General features: G+C 35.4%; 2 protein-coding genes across 2 annotated transcripts; one reads left to right on the plus strand and one right to left on the minus strand.

Moving 5' to 3' along the window:
* Positions 1–531: 531 nt before the first annotated feature.
* Positions 532–1,851, plus strand: LOC137402703 (intermembrane lipid transfer protein VPS13A-like). Its single transcript, XM_068089209.1, has 2 exons — positions 532–805; positions 1,757–1,851. The coding sequence occupies exons 1-2, from the start codon at positions 532–534 to the stop codon at positions 1,849–1,851; spliced, it is 369 nt and encodes a 122-aa protein (XP_067945310.1).
* Positions 1,852–2,038: 187 nt separating this feature from the next.
* On the minus strand, positions 2,039–7,076 carry LOC137402704 (collagen alpha chain-like). The gene is made up of 7 exons (XM_068089210.1): positions 6,951–7,076; positions 6,622–6,684; positions 4,783–4,932; positions 4,233–4,301; positions 3,964–4,035; positions 2,335–3,873; positions 2,039–2,113 (listed from the first exon to the last, which is right to left on the minus strand). The coding sequence occupies exons 1-7, from the start codon at positions 7,074–7,076 to the stop codon at positions 2,039–2,041; spliced, it is 2,094 nt and encodes a 697-aa protein (XP_067945311.1).
* Positions 7,077–17,052: the final 9,976 nt, after the last annotated feature.

The raw sequence follows: 17,052 nt of genomic DNA on the forward strand, positions 1-17,052 counted from the left end.
CGCCTATCCTCATGTGCTAAAGCGTCATATCCTCACCCATACCGGAGAGAAACCCCATGAGTGCAAGCTCTGCCATAAGAGGTTTGCTCGTAACAGCTCGGTATTGAAGCATATGGAGACGCATAGCATTCGCCGACCTTAAATGAATGCGCTACCTCAGCCTCAGCACCAACCAGTCAGTCTACCCGGCCCGTTGGATAGTCAATTTCTTCAAACAAGTAGGACTGCTCCACTCTTCACATTACCTATTCAGTACGCTCAACCGGGTCAGACATTTCAACTTCAGTCGAGGTCGTCTTTGGCAGGTTTCAATATTTCTGATGTCAGCCCACACCCGTCTACTAGTATCGGTGCAGATCACAATCACCGTCGTCTGTCACCTCCTCCACTTTCAGACAGCCGACCAGTTTTTCCTCAAGGACGAGAAAAATTTGGGAAAGATTCGAATGCAGAAGAAAATGTTAATCAGTAGCAGTTAAGGGTATAGTTAAGGGTATAGTTGAGGGTATAGTTAAGGGTATAGTTAAGGGTATGGTTAAGGGTATAGTTAAGGGTATAGTTAAGGGTATGGTTAAGGGTATAGTTAAGGGTATAGTTAAGGGTATGGTTAAGGGTATAGTTAAGGGTATGGTTAAGGGTATGGTTAAGGGTATAGTTAAGGGTATAGTTAAGGGTATAGTTAAGGGTATAGTTAAGGGTATGGTTAAGGGTATAGTTAAGGGTATAGTTAAGGATATAGTTAAGGGTATAGTTAAGGGTATAGTTAAGGGTATGGTTAAGGGTATAGTTAAGGGTATAGTTAAAGGTATATTTAAGGGTATAGTTAAGGGTATAGTCCGTGAAGTGGTTATATGTTGTACATGTTAGTTTGGTGCTAGCAGCATTTCGCTCTATCTGCTTTTTAACTGTCGAAGTTCGAAAAAGCAGTAGTGTCCCAACAAGTGGAAATATATAATGCTGTCATGATTTACTCTTATGTGTACTGAATGCGTTCAAAGAACAAGTGCGTAACTTTGCTGCCTCAACGTCATCGCTTAGCTGGAAGGAGAGATCTATCTATTGAGTCTCGTTGCCATCATGTCTCCCTAACTCATCCGACTGGCCAGAAAGTTGATTGAATTATTGCATTTTTGTGTTTATATTTTAATTTTAAGAGAATTTTGAGTGCTCGTTTTTTATTTTATCATCTTCTATGATAATGCTTCGTATAATGTAGAGATTTGTCTTGATTCTAATGTTTTTAAACACTGGAATCAAGACAACTACCTAATTTAAATTTTGGCTTGAAATTTGTTTTGGACCTTTCAGTTATCCCTGACTTGTTTAAAACTCTGCTATCATGCAAAGTAATGTAGAACAATTTGTTGCAAATTATTCTAAAAGTCTATTAATAGCTTTATTAATATTTTTCTGTTTATAACCTTGGATTACATGTGCATGTTTTTCTAATTGACAATCATACAGTTATCCGTTGAACTCTTCTGCAGTTCTTTTGTGGCTATTTTTAGTTGTTCGAAACTGCATTCAGAAAAACAGAGTTTGTTTTACTGCAGATTAGCTTAAATAACTATTATTTTATTTAGCAAAACTACCGCTATTATGTTAAAAAAATTTACACTAATTATTTTGGCACTAATAATTTTTACCCATGTCGCTGCTTCGAATTAGCCAATCATGCATCTAGTCTGCCTCAGTATTTTTTAACCTTTGATTGGCCAATCATCTTGATTTTGATGATTCGCTCTCTCTCTCTTAGGTTCATTCGCTAAAGTCATCAACCATCAACTTGATTTATTTCATGCTGCCTACACGCTTAATGATTATCCCCTTTTTATGCTCTATCACCTGTGAGTATGTCTTATCGTCTAATGAGCTCTTTTGGCTGCGCTTGTTTGACTAAGGATATAAACTTGTTTTCAGATTCATATAATATATTCCCTAGATGCTAAATATAACATGTGTTTGAATTCAAAAACGATAAATGCAACAAGAGTTTACATTGTGAAAGATAAGTTGCATTATGGTCTGTCATTCTCGGTTAGTAGCCTGGTTCTCCTTTCTCGGTGAACTTGTAACCGCCGCCGTATGACTTTCCCTTTGGTCCTGGCTCTCCCTGTAATCATACGTGTACATCATTATAAACTGTTTGATGTATTTTGACTAGACATTGCTGTCACTTGTTGATCAGCTCCGCTTGTTCAAGGCTAGAAGAGTGTTGGAAACTTTTCTTGATAACTGCTAGAGTTTATTATTGTACCAGCAACTTGGTGTGGTTTAACCGCTTTACACCTAATAGCTACTACACTCCTAATATATAATGGAATATAAAACTACCTTTTGTCCAGTCATTCCCTTGGGACCTGGTGCACCATCCTTTCCATCTTTACCATCCTTTCCTTTGTCTCCTTTAGCTCCATCTTTGCCATCCTTTCCATCTTTACCATCATCGCCATCGGCGCCTGGCATGCCAGCTGGTCCCTTCATTCCCTTAGCTCCTGTGGCTCCGTCCTTGCCATCTTTACCGGGCAATCCTCTTGGTCCAGTGTCACCTTGCTTGCCTTGAGCACCAGGTTTACCATCTTGTCCATCTTTACCATCTTTGCCAGGTGCACCACGCATTCCTTTAGCTCCTGGTGCTCCATCTTTACCATCTTCGCCATCCTTTCCATCATTGCCAGGAGCGCCAGTGTTTCCCTTCATTCCAGGTGCACCGGCCTTTCCATCTTTTCCATCTTTGCCAGCTGCTCCGGTATCTCCCTGTGGTCCACGTTTACCATCCTTTCCAGGGTTTCCATCTTTTCCATCGTTGCCTGGAGCCCCATCCTTTCCTTTCATACCAGGAGCACCAGCCTTGCCATCTTTACCCTTTGGTCCTTGAGCTCCAGTATTTCCCTTATCACCCGGTGCACCATCCTTTCCATCTTTTCCATCGTTTCCTTTGTCTCCTTTAGCCCCTGTATTTCCTTTCATTCCCTTTTCACCATTTTTGCCGTCTTTGCCATCTTTACCATTAGTTCCTGGGGTTCCTGGACGTCCCTTCTCTCCTTGTTGGCCAACTTTACCGTCTTTGCCATCTTGACCGTCATTGCCAGGAGCTCCGGTGTCACCCTTCTCGCCCTGTTTGCCATCCTTTCCATCTTTGCCATCTTTTCCATCATCGCCATTAGCACCTGTTACTCCTTTCATTCCTCGATCACCCTTTTGGCCATCAGCACCATCCTTTCCATCCATTCCCTTTTGGCCGGTAAGGCCCTTCATGCCTTTCTGTCCCTTAGCGCCATCAGCACCAGTATTGCCCTTGGCTCCGGTGTTGCCTTTCATTCCTGGTGCGCCATCCTTTCCGTCTTTGCCATCTTTACCATCCTTTCCTTTAGCGCCAGTCACGCCCTTCATTCCTTGTGCTCCCTTTTCTCCATCAGCACCATCCTTTCCATCTTTTCCATCGTTTCCTTTGTCTCCCTTCTTTCCAGGTGCTCCAGTAGCTCCATCTTTACCATCCTTACCAGGTGCACCGGTGTTTCCTTTCATACCTGTAGCACCAGTTTCACCATCATCACCATCACCTCCCTTCATTCCTGTTGCTCCAGTTTGGCCTTTCATGCCCTTCTCGCCTTGGTTTCCCATTTTGCCTGTCGCTCCTGTAGCTCCGGTCTCTCCCTCATCTCCGGGTTTCCCTTTTACTCCAGTTGCACCAGTTTCTCCTGGATTACCCATCTTTCCATCTTTGCCAGGATTACCCTTATCACCCTTCATACCTGGTGCTCCGGTATCTCCCTTCATTCCAGGTTTGCCATCCTTTCCATCTTTACCTGGTTGTCCTGGTTTTCCGTTTTTGCCATCTTGTCCATCCTTACCATCTTTTCCATCGTCTCCCTGCGCATAAACATTGACTGATATACTTTAACAGCCCAACATCACAGCGATAGACAACTCCACAATTTGTAGTTATTACAAAATGTGTACCTTTGGTCCAATAGGTCCCTTGGGGCAGTCACACTTCTTGACTGGTTTTGTGGCGTAAGTTCTCTTGGCTCTCTGCAAAGAGTTAACAATGCACATTAAATAATCATGAAATGTGCGGGTTTCACAAGCATCAACCAAGCGCATATCCATAATATTGCATAAAATAAATAAAATAAAATACATTAAGCATAAAATATGTACACAGTTTATGCTAGCTGTTTATTGACTATTCTTGTTTCAAGAGTTGAATTCCGTTGTGGGGTACTCACCAACATATCTGCATCTTCCGATGTAAGCTTTGCAACTTCTATCTGGAGTTGTCCTATTTCTTGGTTCTCCTGTAAGAAAAAATTAAACATTTTTCAAACGAAAGAATACAAAAGCTATATTTGTAACCAACACAGTTAAATTCAATTTTATGCAAAAGAGAATAACTCACTAAAAAAGTTTGCATAAAGTATATAAAAAATTTTTGGAATCGCATAACTTTTAAGTCATTTACTGTAACTCGTTACTATGAGTTCTCACATGCTTGTAGCAGCTTGTAATTATAAAGTTCCTAAAAGGTGTTTTGTTCGAATCTACATAGTTCTGAAAGTAACTGAAAAAGTGTTACAAAGAGTGACTTTTTCAAGATTTAGTAATCATTTACATAGCATTTGAGCTTTAAAATATGAATATTTCTTATTATTTTATAACATTTTCAGTAAATATTAATTACAAATAACACAAATTCAATGCCCAAAATTCTGCATGTATTATATATTAAAAACTTTACTATTATAATTATTTCGTGCAAGCAAAAAAGATTTTGGTTACCTGGTCGACTCTCTGGTAGATAAAATTGTAGACCATAACGTTTGCTACAATGCTTCCCACGAGTAGAATAGCCAAGATTCCTGTGCTATAACCATAGATCTTAAGCTTGGCCTTGTTGGCAGCCGCTAGGGAATAATCACAGTTCTCCATCTAAAATAATAAGTTTGTAATTCAGTAATATGCATTTGGTTGCATTCAATTATTTTTAATTGTTTTTATCTTAGCGATTCATGTTCCACAATGCCATTTTGGCTAGAATAACAGTTTTCATAGATCCAACAGAAGTTATCTCAAACGAATCATTTGATTTGAACCACACTTTTCTGAAATTTTTTTTCGAAGTAATTGCTGTTTATTTGCATTTTCTCTCTAAGGTTCAAGGTATGCACTTACACTCTACATGTATTTTCATTCAGAAGCATGTTAGTTGATTGATATATAGATTCAACGATGTTTATATAAATAATTTTATACACAAATTCACTTACCTTTTTGTAGGTATCAAACAGTGTTCTTTCTATAGAATTCTCCAAGACTGCTTTTCTTGAAGCCTCTGAAGCTGTTCTGAATTTTTATGTTTCTCTCCAGGTTTTTATACAAATGGCTCACTCTAATCTCACCCATCTCATCCAATCAAATTTGTTCTTGAAATGCCTAGCATGAAATGACACTCATATTGATGAACGAGTGTTTGATTAAAGTTGCAGAAGATGTAACAGATTGTTCTTTGATGTCTTCCTCTGGCGATAAGCCTCTGATGGCACGAGCCAAACCTAGCTTAATACATCCAAGTTTCACGACTATGGAAGTTCATTCATTAGTCTTTCAGTTTTTCCTGCCAATGTCAAATTAGCTTTCTCCAGAGATTATCAAGTTTTTCTACGTGTAAGTGTAACTACACTTTGGCACTGTGGCCTCTTCACCAATTTGGCAATGGCCACCTGTATCAATGCGTACAAGACTATTGTTGTTGAAAGACAAATTACCGTGCTGATAGACTTTTAGTACCCTAAATAAACATAGATGTGTTATAACTAAACTTGCCAAGTTAGGGCTTGAAGATCAAACAATCTATTTGAAAATAGCAAATATCATGATATAGCATTTGGAAGAAACTGGGCAACTAAATTTTCTGACTGAGACATAAACTTTAGTTGCCCGGTTGATAAACTGATTTAATGTTTTGTCAAGTTTTTCTTAAATACATCTTGTAAATATGCCATCCGGGAATAAAAGAAGGACTGTCTGGCAAGACCAGATTTGCTTGTGCTTACTCATATATGCTGTATTCTGTGCTTAATTGTACGTACAGAATACAGACAATCCTCATCTGTTCAGACCAATACAAACTGAGCCCTGTCCAGACATTGAAAATTAAATACTGTACATTAATTTCTGTAAATTAAGTACTGTACATTGAACAGCCTATATTTTCTCACACGCGTACTTCTATGCTAAATAATATTGTACAATATACATATACAGTATACACAAGAGAATAAAATATGGTTATACCAGCAACAGAGTACACTATAATGTTAATAGAAGTAATCCTTCCTTTTTTCGTGGCGTCATTCTATCGTTGTCTGCCATCTTTATGGACAACTTTTATCGTTAAAAACACGAAGCTTCCGCAATTAAATACTGCAAACAATGCTTTTGTTTGCAAATTTTTATTTTAGTATCAAAACAACACCAAAAAATACTATTAATGAAGAGAATGACGATTGTTTTCTACAAAGATGGTGGCTTTGTTGTGGACGAGCGCATGTGCAAACAGGGCGATGACGTAAAAAAACGATGGATAGTAACAAATGAAAATTGCAGTGCAACACTCACGCGCATTAGTCGTTTGCATCGTCTCTTGTGAGAGTCAAAGTTGTCAAACTTTTTGAGGTCAATCTGTTGTCAAGATAATTGAAAGTTTAAGAAGTGAAGTCTAAAGAAGCTGACTGTACTTTGCAGTTTCATCTTTTTCATTTCTTTCACATCCCTTTTGGTGTGAAATCATGTAGGCTCTGGGTCTTTTAGGTATTTGAACCTGAAACCAAAAACATAATCAATATTTTTCTATTTCATATAATTGAGAGGTTTATGAGTGAAAGTATACTGATCAGGTCCTCAGCAGCGTTTCAACGTACTTTTATTTCCTACTAATCGGTTCTCACCTCTTTTTGGTTTGCATAAATGTTGGACCTTTCGTGGATATTGCTCACCAAATTGCTTCGCTGTACATGGGTGTATCTCTGAGCCGAGCCGGCAGCTAGTGATTGAGAGGAATGTTTAGTCACCATCATATAATTATTGAAAGCAATTCATGTTATTACCAATAAAAAAAGTCAAAGTTTAAGCATCTTGCCTTGGAGTAACCCAAAAAAGTGTAAGTGTAAATGATTTGTATTTTTCAGAAGGCTTCTAGAGACGGAATATTTTTGAAAATAGCTTTAAAGTTACAAGGATAAATGCTATGTGTATATCAATTTAGCTTTGGTATCTGTTCATATATAAAACTGCTTTCTGCAGGCTGAATTTCTGCTGCCTATTTATTTCTGTCTGTAAAATCTTGTAGGAAGTCAGTGACTGGTTGTCCTGACTTTGCATTAAATCACGCAGCTATCCTTGGCTTATTAAAAGTGTTGTTATGTATGGTTTCTGTATAGAACAACTACACTCACTAATTTAAACTTTGTGGTAGGCAGGATTTTCAAAGATATTAAATTTCTTTTCTTGTTGTTTTATTCACACTTGTGCTGATTACTAACACTGTTAGCGGCAGCGAAGTCAAGTAACTCAATCAAGGTTATTGTCAGCAATATTTTTTTTACTTTATCATTTGCAAAGATAATTCTTGCTAATAAGGGCTTCTTACTTACCATATATTTAAACTTCCAAAAAATTAAAAGTGCGCTCATTATTATATAACAAACTTTTAGCAAGACAAACAAACCTTAAACAGATGGCAACGCGATTGATCTACATATAGCACTGAGGCTATTGGAAGCATCTATCAAAGGCATTGTTATCTGATATTGTCTGTGCATCCTACATGAAAGCGTTTTTTAATCAAATGACCTTGATAACAGGTTATCAATCATCAATACTACATAATGGTCAACTCTACTTGCTTAAAAACTATTTTTTATGAAGTTAAAAATTTACATAAATCTGCCAAATATCAATCTTCATTTTTATTAGTAACTGGCAGCAAGCCCAACCAATGCCCAATAATTCTTTCATTTGCAATCAGATAGTCCGATGGTAGGTGTTAAGAAGGCTGGTTCTCAGCAACCAGACAGGTTTTTGAGACTAAATCTTTTAGTGACCAGACAGAAGGCATCGAGCACATGCGTGTGAAGTTTGGACGGAATTAGCCAAAAAAATGTGGAAAGGCAGAGCATTTTTGCGGACTAACAAACATAGATAAAATGACAAAATTGGGTTCATTGATATAGTTTCATTATATTATTACACTAGTCCAAGTCAGCAAATAGACTCTCATTGACAATTCTTGTACCTGATTCAACCTTGTTCCAAGGTTACAGCTAGATTTGCAAAAGATTTGGCTATGAAATTCCTACTTCCAAATCTCAGAATTTAAACCATAACTGCCACGAACAACTTTTATCGTATTTACTAGGTAAATCAGACACGCTAATTCCGATTTTGTAATCAAAATAAAGATTAGGCCACTAACTTTCAGAGTAATGAAGGATTTTTTATAGCGTTTTAATATCGGTCTCGAAAACAACACGATCGGCATAACAAGCTCTGCCCATAAATACGTGACGTAACCTAGCTTTTTAGGAACAGAAGTTACGTAGGGATGTTTAGACCGATTTAGAATAATAGAGATGGGTGTTTTAAAATCCATTAATATCTAAATTCAGCCTTAAAAATAATATCAGTCTTTTTTGAAAAGTAGATAAGCTATTTAGCATTGCATATTTAAAAAGCGCGATAACAACGCTAACTTGTGATAAAACCGCGCTTTTTGAGCTCATTTTTCTTGGCGTCCAGCCCATTTAAACGTCATGTAACAAGCTGCAAGCAATTTAAATTAGTTTATATCCCTTTCATAAAAAACTGAAATTATTTTACATGCTGAATTTAGATAATAATGGGTTCCAAGACACCCATCTCTATTATTCTAAATCGAACTAAACACTCCTAACTTCCGTTTCTGAAAAAGCTAGGTTTCGTCACATATTTATGGGCGGAGCTTGTAATGCCGATTGTGTTGTTTTCGAAACGGATATTGAAATGATTTAAAAAAGCCTAAATGACTTTGATAAAAGTCTACGATAAGTCGAAAAGATCTTTGACTACGATAAAAGTTGTTTGTGATAGTTATGGTTTAACTAACGAAAAGTGCACAAAGCTTACTTTAACTTTTTTATCATAATAGTCAGCATCACATATACTAGTATTTGTAAATAAGTACCAAGACTCAAGTAACAATAATAATAATAGTAATAAGACTCAAGGAAACTGTAACAGATAAGGAACAGGTAAATTATATATTTTTAATATTTTAAATATTGTATGAAGTTTAGAGTTTCAAAACATGTAAGCTAAGGTGACATTTTCAATAGATTGATACATGTAGTTTGAGAATTTTGAATCACCTTCTTCGTCTTTTAGTTATATATATAATTTTATAATGCATAATAAATAAATATATATACATACATATATGCATACATACATATATATATATATATATATATATATATATATATATATATATATATATATATATATATATATATATATGCCTCAGAGAAGAAAGTGGCAAACAAAGGTGGCGTCGCTTATCAACACGCACGAGCAGAAGAGGCATGAAAGAAGAACAATGACTTCCATCCTAATCAACCTTGAATTCCTAGAAAACTCCTAGAAGTATAGGGATGTATTTAACCTCAGGGGTCAAAGGCTCTGAAGAGAAGACACAATAATGGGCTAAAGATCTTTACAATTTCCTGTATCAAAGAGAATAATCCACTAATCCTTGGGTATTGCTGGTACAAGTTAAAAAATCACACTGTTTGAAATTCAGATGCAATTGCGTTTGGACTTAGAGCATAAGATAAGAAAGAAAAAAAACAGTGTGTAGACCAGATGTGACAGTTGAAAACAACAAGACATTGGTCAAAATAATAAATTTGGCTTGCTGAAAGAACAGGAACATATATCAAGTTTCCATACAGTGATAGCGTAGTGATACACTCCTCATGTGACGCTGCAATGCCATCATGGAAATATCCGCGTTTCGCTCATTTTGTATTGATTCAATATCGCTGTTGTGAAGTGAAACATCCGTCTGGTGTGCCATCTTTGTGCCATGGAAATGGCTTTAGTGACCATCAGTGGTGTTGATTCACTAGTATCATGTGCATAACGAATCCTGCCATAAGAAGTAGCCATTTTTCTTTTGATCATCTACGGTCTGTTTTGTCCTTGGCTCCTTAGATATACAGCAATGACATTAGGCATCACACAACTATCGCTTTATAGCGCCCTATGGAAGCGTGATCTGCTTGTCGGTCCAGCTGTATAGCCTTGGCTCCAGGTGCCCAGATGTCATTTACTATTGCTTAAATGAAGCTAAGTATTAGATGAAATGCTCAACAAGCAGTTTTAGAAACACTAACAAATAGCTTATATTATATTTGTGTGTGAAGGTCAGGTTGCAAGATAGAATTCAGAGAGATATGCTGAAAACTAGTTTTGGGCACGAGTATTTCTAAGTCAAAGGGTTGTATGTCTAAAATTTCTAAACATCGGACATATCTTAAAATTTACAATGCAATTATAATTCTATTCAATTTATTTATTATTTTTTACTACTTTCTACCGACCAATATTTGTGCGCGCAATGTTAACAGGCGGGTTGTTAAACAGTGCTCATTGTGCAAGGCGCAATAGACCGAGTTTTTGTCTACTTTACTCAACAAATTCATGTACCGAAACCCGAACTCGCAAGTAAAAACCCGAACCCGCAAGATCGAAGTGCTCAAAATTTCTTTTACTTGAGACTCAAGAGAGGATAACCCCACGAGTTCAACGAGTTTTACTACCCATGCCCAGTACTACTGAAAACTGTGCTGGTAGATCAGATCAAGCAGATAATGAAGAAGGTACTATAGAGCATCGTAACAGCACACTAAAGAAACATCAAAACTGCAACAAACTCTAGTGGCACCTCATAGCAAACTAAATTACTATCACTATCATTACTGTTATCATCAATTAATAGTAATAATATTGTTCAGTGTTACAATAATAATAACAATAATAATATAAGTAGCCCACTTTTGTAATGTTGATGTGAGTTTTACAGAGCTGTGGTAGACATATTCTCAAGTTGTATATTTGACTTGTACATGTATTTATTGTAATAATTGCTTCATACATAGCGAGCTGGAATCAGCAAACAAAAGTTATCATGTTGGGATAACTTCAAATATTAAATTGCTAGCGAGAGTTCATTTCTGTGTGTAACTGTTTTAGCTTCATGTCATCAGTATGAGTGACATTTTTATGCAGCTAATAGCCGTATGCATGGCCACAAGCGACATTCAATATGGCGTTAGAGTGATTTGATGGACCGCTGACAATCGAGTGAAGGTCTATCGTGGTAAAGCAATGAGCGAGGGTTTTCACTATGTTACTTTCATTTGTGAAAAACCACTTTATTGAAATTTAAAATAAGTCCATTTGTAGTGTCGGCGTGATAGAATACTGCTGAATAATATGCCAAAAAATCACAGCGCATAGAAAAATATATTTTACAGATTAAAAACAACTAAACAAATATAAACCACAATCACCAAATATGCCTATTGTAGTTATGCCAATTAAAATAGGAATGTAGATTTCCAACATCTTTTTTAACATTGTGCAAGTTACCTACGTCAGGTGTATTAAAATAATTAATTGACCTTTGCTATTGCATTTAGCCTTAGCTCTTTTCCTATCTCTATATTAATAAATCCCATTCTGTCAGTGTGTGTCTGTCTGTGTGTCTGTTTGTCTTTTTGTCTGTCTTTTGCTCTGCATACACTCTATGCTTTTTCACTTTTTTGCTCATTTCATATCAACTTCACACACATCTGCTCTGCGTTTTAAGCCAGATTGCTAAAAATGTTTGGCTTTTAAAGTTTATTTGACTCCTGAGAACCAGTTTCTTGAACACCCACCTTCGGGCTATCTGTATGAAAATGAAAAAATCAACACGCATTGCCGGGCTAGCTGCTAATACATTATATGACATAATTAACATACCAACTAATTACTTAATTAGTTATTTATTAATTAACAAACATAAATTATTCCTTAAAAACTAAAAGTAAAAATAGTTTTACCCTCAGCGGTTGAACTTTTGCCCATCACTATGTTGTTCACAAATTTGGTGTCAGTCATGGTTGAAATTTCTTTTCTATCAAATGAACTTGTTTAAAAATAAATCTTTTTTTTAAAATCGGAATATTTTTAAATTGGTAATGGTATGTATGGTAAAGCGGTTGCAAAATCTTTTGGCACACGTTTTTAGCTATAAGCACTTAAAGATTCCCAGCTTCTGTGAATATTTTTAAACCTTTCACTAAGTATTTTCTAGTGAATATTCTATTTATTTAACTAGTAGTGAGCCTGGCATCGACCAGGGTTTCTTTTATTTTTTATCAGATAGTACGGAATCCAATAGTATGGAGCTCTGAGCACACAAGTAAGTTTTCAACACTAATTAATACATGGCTACCACACAAATCTATTGACAAGTTTATTGGGGGTAACTGTCTTAACTCGTGTGTAAGAACAATATTGAGTGTCTGATCAGGTGGGTGTTTAAAAGGCTGGCTGTCGGAAACTAGAAAAAGTTTTGAAATCAAATATTTTAGAGATCCGGTGGAAGACACGAGGTATACGCTTGTAAAGGTTAGAAAAAAAATTGATCAAAAAATGTGGAAACGCATAGGGCAGACAAACAGACACGTGCACAATGACAAAGTCGAACTTATTAATACAAATTTTGAACTTCTTAAGATTCATAATTCAATTTTTAAAGCTCTATCAAACACTTAAACACACCACTGGTCTGTCTAAAACCCTAAAAAAGTGTTTACATCAAATTACGATGACACATTCAATAAAATCCTAATCACTCATCATTCTATTGTAGGAAACTATGCTACATGCTTTTTTGATATCTTAATACCTTATTCTGATTTGACAGAGTGTCGGAAAAAATCGCTTCGGTTTAGGACAAACGTTTACAGCAATAACCTCTCGTGCCAGCACGTATATTAGCAGATAATGCTTTCATGAGGAAATGTGACCAGGTTGTGCTACACAGGTCTATCATTATAAACCCTTGATGGTTATTGAGTAGAGTTTGATACTAATAGTTTACAGAGTGTCAGAATGTTCTAAGAAGAACTTATAAGCTCTCCGGTAACCCATTAGCATGCAACTTTGATTGATTGCTTTTAAATGTTTCTTTATCCTAAAATCATAGTAGGCTAGACTAGACACACAAAACAGCTAAAAATACGAACTTTTGGCTATTCTGTATGTGACAGGTTCTCAATAGAATTAAAAAGTTTTGGCCTGATCGGAGTAATAATTCTGGAAACATCATTAAAATAATTATGAAGCCTTTCAAACTGACTGAGAAATTTAAAATGGCTGCCGATACGACAATAATTTCTAGTGACACATTGTGGGAAGTTTGTAGTATTGAAGGTTTAAAAGCAGACAAAGCTAGAAAGCTTCTTCTCCTTAGCAACAAGAGCCTGACACTAAAAGTAGTTGTTTTTTATTCATAAAAACGTGCACCATTTATCAGACTCTGTGAACTGCAATAAATGTTTTTCTTTATTTAACTCTTGAAAATCACTTTTTTGAAAGAGTTTGAAATAAGAACTATCCACTCTATTTTATTTCAACTTCTTCTAACGCTTTTCACATGTTTATAGTTTTAAAATGATATTCATTGCAAAAATATTATGCTGTTCTAGGTTCTTGTGAAGTTGTTGGAATACAGTCTACGTGTTGTATAAATGAAAGTGCTCGCATGAGTTTGAGCAAAGAAAGAACTGCTCTTGTCTTGCACTCGTCTTTATACTTTTACCTCGACCGCATCACTACTACATCACCAAGTTCTCGTCTAACTTTTCGTCTCTATTTGTAACTGCCGTGAGCTCAGACATTAGTGTAACCTGGGGGCCTTTAAAAGAATTGTTAAAAGAATTTTATTACCAAGCTAGGTTTTCCTTAAATTTAGTATTGTGACTCGCTGGTGTTTATTAATCACAAGGCAGCAGACTTTCTGAAGCTTCAATGATTGAAAGCAATAATTATTATTAATATATTATTAATACCCTTCTAATTTGCCATAGTTACTAAATGACAGCCTAGACTTGCTTGTGGTTAATAAAGTCACCTAGTCCTAGCATTTCTTAGTAATATGTTGGATAAGCAAAACTAACAACCTCATCATTGTATCTTTATATTTTTAAGCTGTTTTGTTTGTGCTGTCAGTTAAATTAACTAAATTAAGTAATACTTCCTTACAATTGTTTTGTCTGCTTTTCCTGAATTGTGTAGTAGGGGCAGACAATCTCTGTTAAAAACTTCCACCTTGTCTGTCAGTCTGTTGTTCTACGTAAATTCTAAGCATTTCCACATTTCTTAGCCGGTTTTATCCAAATTGTACAGAAATATGCTTTGTTTCTTCTACAAGGTTGCTACAATAATTGCTTTCAAAAGACCATCTGGTTTTTTAAAACCAGCTTCTTAAACACCCACCTTTTTCAAATATCTATAGCTACAAAAATGGGAAATGTTGGCAGTTTGATAAACACTACATAACTGTTGATAAATTGCAATATGGAAAGAGATAAATCACAAAGCAACCAAGTGTGTAATTTAACTATATTTACGTTCAATTTAGTTTTTCTCTTTTTATTATTAGTAAAGTCGACAGAGTTTTGTATTCTCATGCTAACCACAATAAATATTATATGCGTACAAGAGTCTAAAACCTAAATTGTGCAGAAGGAGATGAGTGCAAAGGCTAAAGTCAAAGTCAAAATTTGTGCAACATTCTTTAGAAGCAGAGTTTTCCAAGCTAAGTTATACACGTATAAGGAATACTTAAAGATATTAGGGAACTTATTTTAACTTGAGCTTGTAGTGGTGACACCAGAAAGTCTTCAATGATATTTATGTCTGCTTCTCCGAATGTTTGAAATGTTTGTAACTTGAAGGAGTTACCCTTGGCAATCTTAACAGTGTTGTTCTTAAAATTTGTGGTCTCTTTTTAAGAAGGCCACTAATCTATTATATGACATTCTGTTCAAAAAACTAGCTTTAGAAGTTAAACATAATTTTTGCCAACAGAAAACAAAGTTTTTGTTAACTCAAAAAATTAATTATAACAAAAAATTAACTAGCATTAACTATAGTTTAGTTTAAAAAGCTATAATTTGAATGTGGAGCTGCACTTGTAGTGCCAGCTTTGTCAACTTTATCAAGCAATATACAGTGATATGTTTTATAAGCTACAAGAAGTCATAACTGTACTGGAACTCCATAGTGAAATAAAGTTAAAAGTAGTGTTTTGTCTTTAATACAACAGCCTATGACATAGTTTTTTTAGAGCACTTGACCTGTGTACAACAGATTAGTGCTCAGTTCCACGAAAAGCTATCGGTGGTGACAGGAAGGACATTCATACCTATATTGCTCTCTCTCTACCAATCAATAATCCAGATTAATCTCTATTCTGACAGAAAATCATAAAACTAGAGTTTGTAGATATATTTTTGTATTCAACTAATGCTAGTTTCATATTTTTTGTGATCTTTTAGACTAGACTGGTTGTAGAGCCCTAAAGGTGGTTTTTGAGACAACGCCAAAACTACTTGAGCACAAATTGGGATATATACAGGTTTGCAGCCATTTAAAATAAAAAATTACTAGGCTTGCAGCAGCTTTATTTGGGCTTTTATAAACTGATAATAGGATCATAATGACGTTCAACATGATGATAACACAGCGCAACTATTAGAATTTTTAGATTTAAAACAGCTAAATTTAGAGCATCAGAAAGCAATTTGATCGAAACTGAGAATTGTGAAATACTCCAGTGGTTAACTTTAAGGCTTGTTTACAATTAACCTATCTACATAGTTTGTACAGACTACCTCCAATTGGCTCTGACAGTAACCAATTTTTCTATCATAAAAAATCGAAGGGTTTAATATCTTTAGTAGTGATTCAATGATTTATCCGAGAATGAGGGTGTCCTTGATTATTATCTACCAATAGTTTTATGTCTGCCGTGATGGCACGAGCCAGGTCTGTTCACCGAAATCGCCTCCAATGGCATGTTATTAAAACATGTCATATCAGCCAAGGATTATCTTTCTATAAGGGAAAAGGAAGTGAGACGCCATCTCAACTCTCATTAATAAAGATTTCCAGCAAAGTCAAAAGAGACATAGTAGTATTTAATAGAGGGAATTGTTGAAGAGAAGGCAGTCGATATTTGACGAGCAAGAAGCGAGGTTCACTTTGGGCATCAAATATTTAACAGCGGTGAGTGTTAACAATGTGTTAGGCAGGTTAAATCTGTAGTGAGATGAACGAGCTCAGAGTTTAATGTTTTTTTTTTAATTTAGGTTCAATTAGCTGTCTATGTCATGACAGTAAGAATAATCAAATTGTAAATTCACCGATCATCTTCCATATTTGTCAATATTCGTTGCTCAGCAAACCAAACTGAAAAGAACTTTACGTAAAATGATTGAGCATTTAAATTTTTATTTGATGGTTAGTGTATGAAACTATAGCCATGTGTGTTTTTTTTTAAACAAAATAGAGCAGAATGTAACAAATCTTTCATCATAAATCTTACTTTATTGTCGATTTGTCTTCAAATTTTGTGAGAGAAAATTGATGAAAGCTTTTAAAGAAGACATACATGTATGTATAGCACTTTCAAGATAAGTATTGTCTCTGGGATCTTAGCTTTTCAAAAATAAGGGCTTTAATTTAAATTTTGCATATGAAGTTGAATTGTTCTAATAGTTACTTGTATGTCAAAACAACTGTATGCTAGAGCAAAGATTTTTATAAAACTATATAAAATGAAGTTTAATTTGTTATAAATAAACTAACGTAAACACTTCAAGGAATTACTTACAGATAGAATTATCATGGATGAATTATGTAATACTATAAAACAAAGTAATACAATAAAACAAC

The sequence above is a fragment of the Watersipora subatra genome, chromosome 8, assembly GCF_963576615.1.
Source record: "Watersipora subatra chromosome 8, tzWatSuba1.1, whole genome shotgun sequence".
In the NCBI taxonomy this organism is placed as follows: Eukaryota; Metazoa; Bryozoa; class Gymnolaemata; order Cheilostomatida; family Watersiporidae; genus Watersipora; species Watersipora subatra.